The sequence below is a fragment of the Oncorhynchus nerka genome, linkage group LG24 (assembly GCF_034236695.1).
Source record: "Oncorhynchus nerka isolate Pitt River linkage group LG24, Oner_Uvic_2.0, whole genome shotgun sequence".
Classification (NCBI taxonomy): Eukaryota; Metazoa; Chordata; class Actinopteri; order Salmoniformes; family Salmonidae; genus Oncorhynchus; species Oncorhynchus nerka.
In genome coordinates, this window is record NC_088419.1 from 18,632,097 (window position 1) to 18,644,839 (window position 12,743).

A 12,743-nucleotide genomic window follows, 5' to 3' on the forward strand; every position below is an offset into this window, starting at 1 on the left:
AGCTGATATAAAAGATTTGTTTTTAAATCCATACATACAAAAAGCATATTTCACCCAAATGTTGTGCACACCATGGCTATGGGGCTAGTCGGCATCTGGTGTGACCACTATTTGCCTCATGCAGCGCGACATATCTCCTTCGTATAGCGTTGATCAGGTTGTGGAATGCTGTCCCAACCCTAACAAACCATTCAGTGACCACTCGTGCCCTGTGGAAGGGGGTATTGTCATCCCCCAGACTAGAGAGACAATTATACCGTCCTCACAGGCTCATACAGGAAGCGGCAATTTTCTACTCAAAATAACTAAAACATACCTGTAAAACATACCTTATAGCCAGGACCTTCTGATTTGGGGTCAGCTGCTCCTCTTTCCGGCACATTCCTGTTGGGGGAGAGAGGTAAAGAAGAACACATATGTAATGCTTGCTTTTGATCAGGGGGGTTTGGTTTCAAAGTTCATTCAAAGATACTGACTTTGCAATGGAATGGAATGAAAACAACATGTCATAGCAGTCTACAGTACATGGTTGACACGGGTGAGGCCACCATTCCCTGCCTATAGGCTTAGTCCCAGAGAGAGGCAGTGGTCTGAGAACTCAGTCGTGTCTTGTCCTGTGACTGTCCTGTGTGGGTAATGATATCCATTACATCCCTGTGGTCTCTCTTTCTCACTCTCTGCAGGTCCCGGCTGATCTATGGGCTAATTAAAGGACCATAAATTGACTTCCAGGAAGTGCGCGTCCCTGTTGTCTCACCAACCCCGCCTCCACGCCGCAGCGCTTTGTCTTGTCCCGCACACCGGGGACGAGGCGAACGGAGTGAAACAGGCTGAATAATTCTGTGTTGTTTATGGTGGCCATTATGCTGATAACAAGATTAGCACAGCTAATCAGCTCACATTACAGCCTAATGCCTGCTGGGGACTGGAGGAGAGGTGCCAACACCAATACTGGGCGGCACCGACGCCCCAAATCTGGCTCCATTAACAGGCTCAATAACGAACAACACAGTAGGGCATAACTCAGCCTCCCTAAACAATGAGAACGGGGTCAGGGTGTTAATGACTGTTTGGTTTTGTTTGACACAAGGACAGACTACAAGACTGCGTGAGTGACCGCTAAAGGTCAGAAAGAACACATTCCAGAACGCTTTTACACATCAACTCTCCTCTTCTGATCCCAAACAAACGAGGACAATTCCATTCCCAAACACGAGGTCATTTCATCCACCTTTAGTTTGGATCTCAAACAGACCTTTCTGTGTTGTTAGATCGAACAGGTACCAAGGGAAGTCGCAAACACAGGCCAACCACAATGTCCCATACAGGGAACACAGTAAAACACTGGCCAACCACAATGTCCCATACAGGGAACACAGTAAAACACAATGTCCCATACAGGGAACACAGTAAAACACTGGCCAACCACAATGTCCCATACAGGGAACACAGTAAAACACTGGCCAATCAGGATGTCCCATACAGGGAACACAGTAAAACACTGGCCAATCAGGATGTCCCATACAGGGAACACAGTAAAACACTGGCCAATCAGGATGTCCCATACAGGGAACACAGTAAAACACTGGCCAAAACACTGGCCAAAAACACAATCAGGATGTCCCATACAGGGAACACAGTAAAACACTGGCCAACCACAATGTCCCATACAGGGAACACAGTAAAACACTGGCCAACCACAATGTCCCATACAGGGAACACAGTAAAACACTGGCCAACCACAATGTCCCATACAGGGAACACAGTAAAACACTGGCCAACCACAATGTCCCATACAGGGAACACAGTAAAACACTGGCCAACCACAATGTCCCATACAGGGAACACAGTAAAACACTGGCCAACCACAATGTCCCATACAGGGAACACAGTAAAACACTGGCCAACCACAATGTCCCATACAGGGAACACAGTAAAACACTGGCCAATCAGGATGTCCCATAGATCTGGGATCAGGCTAGATGTACCTAGCATCTGTCACAGGCCTTCACCTAGGTGAATGAAGCCTGGGAGCAGAGTCTACGTTGACACACACACACACACACACACACACACACACAAAGGACCCTGTCTTTCAAAGATAATTTGTAAAAATCCAAATAACTTCACAGATCTTCATTGTAAAGGGTTTAAACACCGTTTCCCATGCTTGTTCAATGAACAATAAACAATTAATGAACATGCACCTGTGGAACGGTCGTTAAGACACTAACAGCTTACAGACGGTAGGCAATTAAAGTCACAGTTATGAAAACTTAGGACACTAAAGAGTCCTTTCTGCTGACTCCGGAAAACCCCCTTAAGAAAGATGCCCAGGGTCCCTACTCATCTGCGTGAACGGGCCTTTGGCATGCTGCAAGGAGGCATGAGGACTGCAGATGTGGCCAGGGCAATAAATGGCAATGTCCGTACTGTGAGACACCTAAGACAGGGCTACAGGGAGACAGGACGGACAGCTGATCGTCCTCGCAGTGGCAGACCACGTGTAACAACACCTGCACAGGATCGGTACATCCGAACATCACACCTGCGGGACAGGTACAGGATGGCAACAACTGCCCAAGTTACACCAGGAACACACAATCCCTCCATCAGTGCTCAAACTGTCCGCAATAGGCTGAGAGAGGCTGGACTGAGGGCTTGTAGGTCTGTTGTAAGGCAGGTCCTCACAAGACATCACCGGCAACAACGTCGCCTATGGGCACAAACCCACCGTCGCTGGACCAGACAGGACTGGCAAAAAAATGCTCTTCACTGACAAGTCGCGGTTTTGTCTCACCAGGGGTGATGGTCGGATTTGCGTTTATCGTTGAAAAAAATGAGCATTACACCGAGGCCTGTACTCTGGAGTGGGATCGATTTGGAGGTGGAGGGTCCATCATGGTCTGGGGCGGTGTGTCACAGCATCATCGGACTGAGCTTGTTGTCATTGCAGGCAATCTCAATGCTGTGCGTTACAGGGAAGACATCCTCCTCCCTCATGTGGTACCCTTCCCGCAGGCCCATCCTGACATGACCCTCTAGCATGATAATGCCACCAGCCATACTGCTCGTTCTGTGCGTGATTTCCTGCAAGACAGGAATGTCAGTGTTCTGCCATGGCCAGCGAAGAGCCCAGATCTCAATCCCATTGAGCACATCTGGGACCTGTTGGATCGGCGGGTGAGGGCTAGGGCCATTCCCCACATAAATGTCTGGGAACTTGCAGGTGCCTTGGTGGAAGAGTGGGGTAACATCTCACAGCAATAACTGGCAAATCTGGTGTAGTCCATGAGGAGGAAATGCACTGCAGTACTTAATGCAGCTGGTGGCCACAACAGATACTGACTGTCACTTTTGATTTTGACCCCCCCTTTGTTCAGGAACACATTATTCCATTTCTGTTAGTCACATGTCTGTGGAACTTGTTCAGTTTATGTCTCAGTTGTTGAATCTTGTTATGTTCATACAAATATTTACACATGTTAAGTTTGCTGAAAATAAATGCAGTTGACAGTGAGAGGACGTTTATTTTTTTGCTGAGTTTACATACATACTGTACATAGATACAGGTAACTGCCAAAATAATGCAAACACTTGAGTAAATGAGGGATTCAAAGTACATTAAAAGCAGGTGCTTCCACGTAGGTGTTGTTCCTGAGTTAATTAAGCAATTCACTTCCCAGCTTAGGGTCATGTATAAAAATGCTGAGCAGGCCATTCTTTTGGCTATTCTTTTTTCTACCATGGCTCTGCTCCAATAGGATGACAATATCTCCATCCACAGGGAACGAGTGATCACTGAATGGTTTAATGAGCATGAAAACAATGTAAACCATGTGCCATGGTCGTCTCAGTCACCAGATCTCCCTCAACCCAATTGAACACTTATGGAAGACTGGAGTGGTGCCTGAGATGGCGTTTTCCACCACCATCAACAAAACACTAAATTATGGAATTGGTCATGGAAGAATGGTTTCGAATCCCTCCGATAGAGTTCCAGACACTTGTAGAATCTATGCCAAGTCGCATTGATGCTGTTCTGGCTCCTGGTGGCCCAACGCCCTATTAAGACAATTTATGTTGGTGTTTCTTTTATTTTGGCACTTACTTGTAGATAGGAGAATGTAGCGCAGGGTTCAAGGATAATAGGTGTAATGCAATGTAACGTAGGAGGAGGATGGGGAAAAGGCGGGAGGGAGAGAGAGGCACCACAGGGGATCCAACAGGATCAAGAAATGCAGATTGGAGCATCATGTGACACGTCAGACCAGTGGTTCCCAACTCCAGTCCTCCAGTTTTCCCCACACCGGATACAACTTGTCAACAAATCATCAAGCCCTCAACGAGTTGAATCAGCTGTGTTTGTCCGAGGCTACAAGGAAAAGGTTGTTGGGGTCTACTGGAGGACTCGAGTTGGGAAACACTGTTCCAGAGCAAGTCACCGTGTGATAATACAACCTTGTGATCCAACTCCTCCACATCTCTATGGAGAAATAGAGATGGTATGTGAGATATTCCAGCCATGTGGGCATTGTGATGTGAGGAATATCCCATGATACTGAAGTTTCCTTCCTTTTCATCCATCTGACTTCAGAGGAAGAGACATGTGACTAATCCAAAAATATAAATGCAAAATGTAAAGTGTTGGTCCCATGTTTCAAGAGCTGAAATAAAAGATCCCAGAAATGTCCCATACATATATTTCTCTCACATTTTGTTTACATCCCTGTTAGTGAGCATTTCTCCTTTGTCAAGATAATCCATCCACCTGAAAGGTGTGGCAAATCAAGAAGCTGATTAAAAAGCATGATCATTACACAGGTGCACCTTGTGCCGGTGACAAAAGACCACTCTAAAATGTGCAGTTTTGTTACACATGTTAATTCCTCTACCATAAGCTGCCTACAACGTTGTTTTTAATCATTTGGCAGTATGTCCAAACGGCCTCACAACCACAGACCACGTGTATGGCGACATGTGGGCGAGCGGTTTGCTGATGTCAACGTTGTGAATAGATTTCTCCATGGTGGTGGTGGGGTTATGGTATAAGCTATGGACAACTAACACAATTAACTTTATCCACAGGAGGTTGATGGCACCATATTTGGGGAGGACAGACTCGTGGTAATAGCTGGAGCAGAATAGTATCAAATACATCAAACACATGCTGTCCATGTGTTTGATGCCATTCTATTTGATCCGTTACAGACATTATTATTAGCTGTGCTCCCCTCAGCAGCCTCCATATTATCAATGGCAATTTGAATGCACAGAGATAACTATATGAGATCCTGAGGCCCATTGTCATGCCATTCATCAGCCACAATCACCTCGTTTCAGCATGATAATGTTGAAAGGATCTGTACACAATTCCTGGAAGCTGAAAATGTCCCAGTTCACCAGACATGTCACCCATTAAGCATGTTTTGAATGCTCTGGATTGATATGTACAACAGCAAATTCCAGTTCCCGCCAATATACAGCAACTTCGCACAGCCATTGAAGAGGAGTGGGACAACATTCCACAAGCCACAATCAACAGGCTGATCATCTCTATGTGAAGGAGATGTGTCGCACTGCATGGGGTAGAGGGTAGTCACACCAGATACTGACTGGTTTCTGATCCACGCCCCTACTTAATATTTTTTAAAGGTTTCTGTGACCAACAGATGCATCGCTGTATTCCCAGTCATGTGAAATCCATTGATTAGGGCCTAATACATTTTTGCATGTTGCAGTTATATTTTTGTTGGGTATATATACACTCTGTGTCTGGTTTGAAGAAAATAAGCTTCTTACCATCATGTATTTCAAACGCCAAACTGGTGATCTTCTGTGTTATCACCATCATAGGCCTGAGAGAGAGAGAGAGAAAGAGAAAGAGATGGAAATAGAAAAATATGGAGAGAAAAAGAGAGGAGGAGGGGAGAGAGAGAGAAGTATGAAAGAAAGAGCAGTATGAAAGAGAGAGAGAGGGAGGGGAGAGAGAGAGGGAGGGGGAGAGAGAGAGAGGGAGGGGGAGAGAGAGAGAGAGGGGGAGAGAGAGAGAGGGAGGGGGAGAGAGAGAGAGAGAGGGGGAGAGGGGGAGGGGGAGAGAGAGGGGGGAGGGGGAGAGAGAGAGGGGGAGGGGGAGAGAGAGAGAGGGGGAGAGAGAGACAGAGAGAGGGGGAGGGGGAGAGAGAGAGAGGGGGGGAGAGAGAGACAGAGAGGGGGAGGGGAGAGAGAGAGGGAGGGGGAGAGAGAGAGAGAGGGGGAGGGGGAGAGAGAGAGGGAGGGGGAGAGAGAGAGAGAGGGGGGAGGGGGAGAGAGAGGGAGAGAGAGAGGGGGAGGGGGCGAGAGAGAGGGAGGGGGAGAGAGAGAGGAGGGGGAGAGAGAGAAGTATGAAAGAGAGAGAGAGAGAGAGAGGGAGGGGGAGAGAGAGAAGCATGAAAGAGAGAGAGAGAGAGAAGTATGAAAGAGAGAGAGAGAGCGAGGGAGGGGGAGAGAGAGAGAAGTATGAAAGAGAGAGAAGGGGGAAAGGGAATAAGAGAGTTATCATGAAAAAAAGCTATATTCGTTTATAAAGCTGTGCCATATTAATTCAGGCATGGTTTCACACAGTCTTCCAACCCAATGTTAAATCAGGGCACTGTATTACCCCACCCAGGCCCTGACCCAAACCCACAGATGGAGAGAGAAGTCTTACCCTGTGAAGTCAGCAGAGTACATGCCATAGTCGAAGACGTACACGCGTGTGATCTGACAGAAGCTGAGATAGCCCAGGGCCACCACCAGACAGTACCTGAGGTAAAATACACAGACAGACAAAATTACTATAGTTCACTACAGTAAGCTAGATGAACATCTATGTACACTTCTGTTATTAGTTAGTATTTTATTCGGTCCCCATTAGCTGTTGTGAAAGTAGTAGCTACTCTTCCTGGGGTCCACAAATAACATGACATAACACAGAACATTCAATACGTACACACAAACTATCTAGGTCAAATAGCGGAGAGGTGTTGCTTTATCTGTTATTTTAAACCAGGTTTGCTGTTTATTTGAACAATATGAGATGGGAGAATTTGGTGGGAATTTGGTGATTTGGTGGTGTGGTGATGTGGGGTTTTGGTGATGTGGTGATTTGGTGATGTGGGGTTTTGGTGGTGTGGTGATTTGGTGGTGTGGTGATTTGGTGGTGTGGTGATGTGGTGATTTGGTGGAGTGGTGATTTGGTGGTGTGGGGTTTTGGTGATGTGGTGATGTGATTTGGTGATGTGGTAATGTGGTGGAGTGGTGATTTGGTGGTGTGGTGGTGTGGGGTTTTGGTGATGTGGGGTTTTGGTGATGTGGTGATGTGGGGTTTTGGTGATGTGGTGGTGTGATGCTTTGATGATGTGATGCGGTCTGGATGTGGTGCTGCATTGTGTTCCCATGACCATTAACATGAATGATGACTGGTCTGCTAACAGAGCCAAATGAGACTGATACAGGGACATGTTACTGCCAGGGAAAGAGACGGGGGAATAAAAACAGAACACATGATGACAACAGGGATCCGAGTATATCAGTCAAATAATGACCTTCAACTTCCTTGACATGTGTCTCTTTAAGGTGACAAAATCCCATAATCATCTCAGCAGGATGTAGGGCAGCTTGTGTTTCAGCCAGCCAGTCTGTCAGCCAGTCTGTCAGCCAGTCTGTCAGCCAGTCTGTCAGCCAGTCTGTCAGCCAGTCTGTCAGCCTGTCAGTCAGCCTGTCAGTCAGTCAGCCAGTCTATCAGTCAGCCAGTCTGTCAGTCAGCCAGTCTGTCAGTCAGCCAGTCTGTCAGTCAGCCAGTCTGTCAGTCAGCCAGTCAGCCAGTCAGTCAGCCAGTCTGTCTGTCAGTCAGCCAGTCTGTCAGTCAGCCAGCCAGTCTGTCTCTGTCTGTCAGTCAGCCAGCCATACACCTGCTCCTGCTGTCTCATTATTGAGCAGAGCAGGTGATTTGGCGGGGGCTCTGTGTTGATCTGTATGCACTAGCTTAAAGCTTGGTATGTCCTTGGCACATCTTTCCCCATCTTTCTTCCACCCTCTATCTATCTCACTCTCTCATCCTCATCTACACCTAGCCTACCCTCTTTCTTTCTCTCTCCCTCTCTCCCAGACTCTGCTCCCTCCCTCTCTTCCATTCTCCCTCCCTTCCTCTGCTCTGAACTCAGTAATGAGGCACAGTGGATATAATGGCCCTGCTACTCCCAGACAGCCTCCCAAAATGGCACCCTATTCCCTATTTAGGGTACTACTTTGACCTGGACCCATAGGGGAACACAGCCTCAGACAGCCTGCACAGCCAGTACATGTGCACAACACACACACATCCCCATAGGGAGAAAATAAGTGTGTGCGTGTGTTAGGGGAGACATGTTTCAAGTCTCTGGGAATACAACACACTCTCAGTCTGTTCACACAGTCCGTGGCGATGTCGCATGCAGTCGAACTCCCTGCAGACCACTAAGGTCAGGATGGAGACTCGGGTGGAGGGGGAGGACAATTGAGAGAGGGGAGGGGGGAGGGCATTCAGAGCCCTCTGCTCGTTCAGCACCACTGTGAGAACCTGTGACGGTGCTTGTGAGAGTCACACCTGAGGACATGTGAGTCAGTGTGTGACTCGGACACTACTCAGTGAATCATATCAGCCAGACAGCTACCACCACCACCCCTCTTCAGTGACAGAACATCTCTGGTCCAGATCAGCCAGACAGCTACCACCACCACACCCCTCTTCAGTGACAGAACATCTCTGGTCCAGTTCAGCCAGACAGCTACCACCACCACCCCTATTCAGTGACAGAACATCTCTGGTCCAGATCAGCCAGACAGCTACCACCACCACCCCTCTTCAGTGACAGAACATCTCTGGTCCAGTTCAGCCAGACAGCCACCACCACCCCTCTTCAGTGACAGAACATCTCTGGTCCAGATCAGCCAGACAGCTACCACCACCACCACCCCTCTTCAGTGACAAAACATCTCTGGTCCAGATCAGCCAGACAGCTAACACCACCACCAGCCCTCTTCAGTGACAAAACATCTCTGGTCCAGATCAGCCAGACAGCTACCACCACCACCCCTCTTCAGTGACAGAACATCTCTGGTCCAGATCAGCCAGACAGCTACCACCACCACCACCCCTCTTCAGTGACAGAACATCTCTGGTCCAGATCAGCCAGACAGCTACCACCACCACCACCCCTCTTCAGTGACAGAACATCTCTGGTCCAGATCAGCCAGACAGCTACCACCACCACCACCCCTCTTCAGTGACAGAACATCTCTGGTCCAGATCAGCCAGACAGCTACCACCACCACCACCCCTCTTCAGTGACAGAACATCTCTGGTCCAGATCAGCCAGACAGCTACCACCACCACCAGCCCCCTCCTCCTCCTCCTATAGATTTACCCACTGAGCTGTGCTCCAAGATGATCAAAGTCAAGCGAAACATGTTGGAGTCATATGTGCTTTAGTTTACAGATCAATCTCCTTTCTCAGAGGGGAACTAAGGGAAGGGAAATATGATTGCCTGTGTCCCAAATGGCACCCTATACCTTATATAGTGCACTGCTTTTGACCAGAACCCAAAGTAGTGCACTATGTAGGGAATAGGATGCCAATGTGGGATTCAGACAATCTCTTACCCACACAACTGGAGACAAAGAAAGAAAGACAATAACAGTAGTCTGCTGCCCTTTGCCACCCTGTTCAATCCTATTTTTCCCCACTGTAGTATCAATTGAACATCAAAGTAATATATATAATTAGTTTCCTCTGGGCAGATGGGGGCGTGGGCCTCAAGGAGATCAAAGGGGACATAATAATTAGAAGACATTATTAAAGTGATCATGAAGCCAGAGAAAAACTAAAAATGGCCACCAACAGGTGGTAAGCAACAGGACAGAATGATAGCCATGATGGCCAATCATCATTATCACCAGGTCAGCTTTCAATCCCTCATCAGGGATGGATTCCAAATGGCATCCAATTCCCTATATAGTACACCATTTTTGACCAGAGCCCTATGTTCAAAAGTAGTGCAGTAGTGCACTATAAAGGGAATAGGGTGCCATTTGGGATGCAAACCAGGGCGATTACGCCGGCGCCTTACAAGTCACTTCGACAGACAGGCAGAGACAGACAAAAACGGATCTTATCACTTCATTAGCGACAGGAGCCGCTAGCCAAGACGGCTCAGTTAAGTATTCCAGGACATGCTGCTGTATGTATCTAGTAGTCTGCCTGTGGTCAGCACACCACGGTTAGCTACGACACAGATAATGATAAACTCCTGAAGCGCGCACACACGTACAAAACGCACGCACATACCCATGTATGCACGGCTCTCAAATTTAAGAATTTATGATTAATCCCACTTTTACTGCTCCAGTTACTTTATGAAATTCAGAATAAAAATGTGTCCCAATGATCTCAGCGTGTAACAGATATACATTTGAAAAACAAGAGCGGGTGGCTGCGGTGTTCTGCTGGTATATGCAGGTCGACTCCCGGAGAGTGATTTGTGAGAAGTAAAGGAGTGGCTGGTGGGAAACACAGTGTGCGATGTTGGGATGATGTTGGGAGTCACTGTGTTCCTGCCTCTGCTTGGTGTTTTGAACATTATTCATCCAGCAGCAGCCACGGCCACTCTGTAGCCAGTCCAGCATGCCATCTGTAGCCAGTCCAGCATGCCATCTGTAGCCAGTCCAGCATGCCATCTGTAGCCAGTCCAGCATGCCATCTGTAGCCAGTCCAGCATGCCATCTGTAGCCAGTCCAGCATGCCATCCAGCATGACATCTGTAGCCAGTCCAGCATGACATCTGTAGCCAGTCCAGCATGACATCTGTAGCCAGTCCAGCATGACATCTGTAGCCAGTCTGCATGACATCTGTAGCCAGTCTGCACATCATAATTCAGACAGACCTTCATAGACTACTCATACCCTGGACAACACACCAGCACAGGCACAAAAACACACAGAAAGACAGACACACTGGACTTACTTGTGCATGTGTTCTACTCCAGTGAGGATCATGATGCCATAGGTGAGCCCACTCTGAACCAGGAAGTGGAGAGCATACCTACATACAGAGAGAGAGGTGATTAACGGTTCATAATCAATCACAGACATAATATTCACTATTTCTCCACCCTCGATGTCTCCCCTTCCCCCCAGCTTCGATGTCTCCCCTTCCCCCCAGCTTCGATGTCTCCCCTTCCCCCACCCTCGATGTCTCCCCTTCCCCCACCCTCGATGTCTCCCCTTCCCCCACCCTACCCGTCTCTCTCCTTCCTCCCATTCTCTCTCCTTCCCTCCATCCTCCCCGTCTCTCTCCTTCCCTCCATCCTCCCCGTCTCTCTCCTTCCCTCCATCCTCCCCGTCTCTCTCCTTCCCTCCATCCTCCGTCTCTCTCCTTCCCCCCCCACCCTCCCCGTCTCTCTCCTTCCCTCCACCCTCCCAGTCTCTCTCCTTCCCTCCACCCTCCCAGTCTCTCTCCTTCCCTCCACGTCTCTCTCCTTCCCCCACCCTCCCCGTCTCTCTCCTTCCCCCACCCTCCCCGTCTCTCTCCTTCCCCCCACCCTCCCCGTCTCTCTCCTTCCCCCACCCTCCCCGTCTCTCTCCTTCCCCCCACCCTCCCAGTCTCTCTCCTTCCCCCACCCTCCCCGTCTCTCTCCTTCCCTCCACCCTCCCCGTCTCTCTCCTTCCCTCCACCCTCCCCCGTCTCTCTCCTTCCCTCCACCCTCCCCGTCTCTCTCCTTCCCTCCATCCTCCCCGTCTCTCTCCTTCCCTCCATCCTCCCATCTCTCTCCTTCCCCCCACCCTCCCAGTCTCTCTCCTTCCCTCCATCCTCCGTCTCTCTCCTTCCCTCCACCCTCCCAGTCTCTCTCCTTCCCTCCATCCTCCCATTCTCTCTCCTTCCCTCCATCCTTCCAGTCTCTCTCATTCCCTCCATCCTCCCCGTCTCTCTCATTCCCTCCATCCTCCCTGTCTCTCTCCTTCCCTCCATCCTCCCCGTCTCTCTCCTTCCCTCCATCCTCCCCGTCTCTCTCCTTCCCTCCATCCTCCCCGTCTCCCTCCTTCCCTCCATCCTCCGTCTCTCTCTCCTTCCCTCCATCCTCCCATTTCTCTCCTTCCCTCCATCCTCCCAGTCTCTCTCCTTCCCTCCATCCTCCCAGTCTCTCTCCTTCCCTCCATCCTCCCCGTCTCTCTTCTTCCCTCCATCCTCCCAGTCTCTCTCCTTCCCCCCCCACCCTCCCCGTCTCTCTCCTTCCCTCCCACCCTCCCCGTCTCTCTCCTTCCCTCCATCCTCCGTCTCTCTCCTTCCCGTCTCTCTCCTTCCCTCCATCCTCCCAGTCTCTCTCCTTCCCTCCATCCTCCCAGTCTCTCTCCTTCCCTCCATCCTCCCAGTCTCTCTCCTTCCCCCCATCCTCCCGGTCCTCTGTGCCATAAACAGTGCCTTCAGAAAGTATTCATCCCCCTTGACTTACTCCACATCTTGTTATGTCACTGCCTGAATTCAAAATGGATGATATTTTTTCCTCACCCATATACACAAAATATCCCATAATTTCAAAGTGAAAACATGTTTTCAAATTTATTGAAAATTAAAAGCATAAATATCTCATTTACATAACTATTCCAAACCAATACATGTTAGAATCACCTTTGGAAGTGATTACAGCTGTGAGTCTTTCTGGGTAAGTCTCTAAGAGCTTTGTACAT

General features: G+C 49.0%; 1 protein-coding gene across 1 annotated transcript in view; it reads right to left on the minus strand.

Annotated features, from left to right (window-relative positions):
- LOC115107611 (lysophospholipid acyltransferase 2-like) overlaps nucleotides 1–12,743 on the minus strand; it is a 95,494-nt gene that overhangs the window by 18,631 nt on the left and 64,120 nt on the right. Inside the window, exons 3-6 of the mRNA XM_029631058.2 lie at nucleotides 11,023–11,100; nucleotides 6,689–6,784; nucleotides 5,803–5,858; nucleotides 330–384 (exon numbers count right to left, since the gene is read on the minus strand). Coding sequence (XP_029486918.2) covers nucleotides 330–384; nucleotides 5,803–5,858; nucleotides 6,689–6,784; nucleotides 11,023–11,100 — 285 coding nt within the window. The remainder of the gene's footprint in view (nucleotides 1–329; nucleotides 385–5,802; nucleotides 5,859–6,688; nucleotides 6,785–11,022; nucleotides 11,101–12,743) is intronic.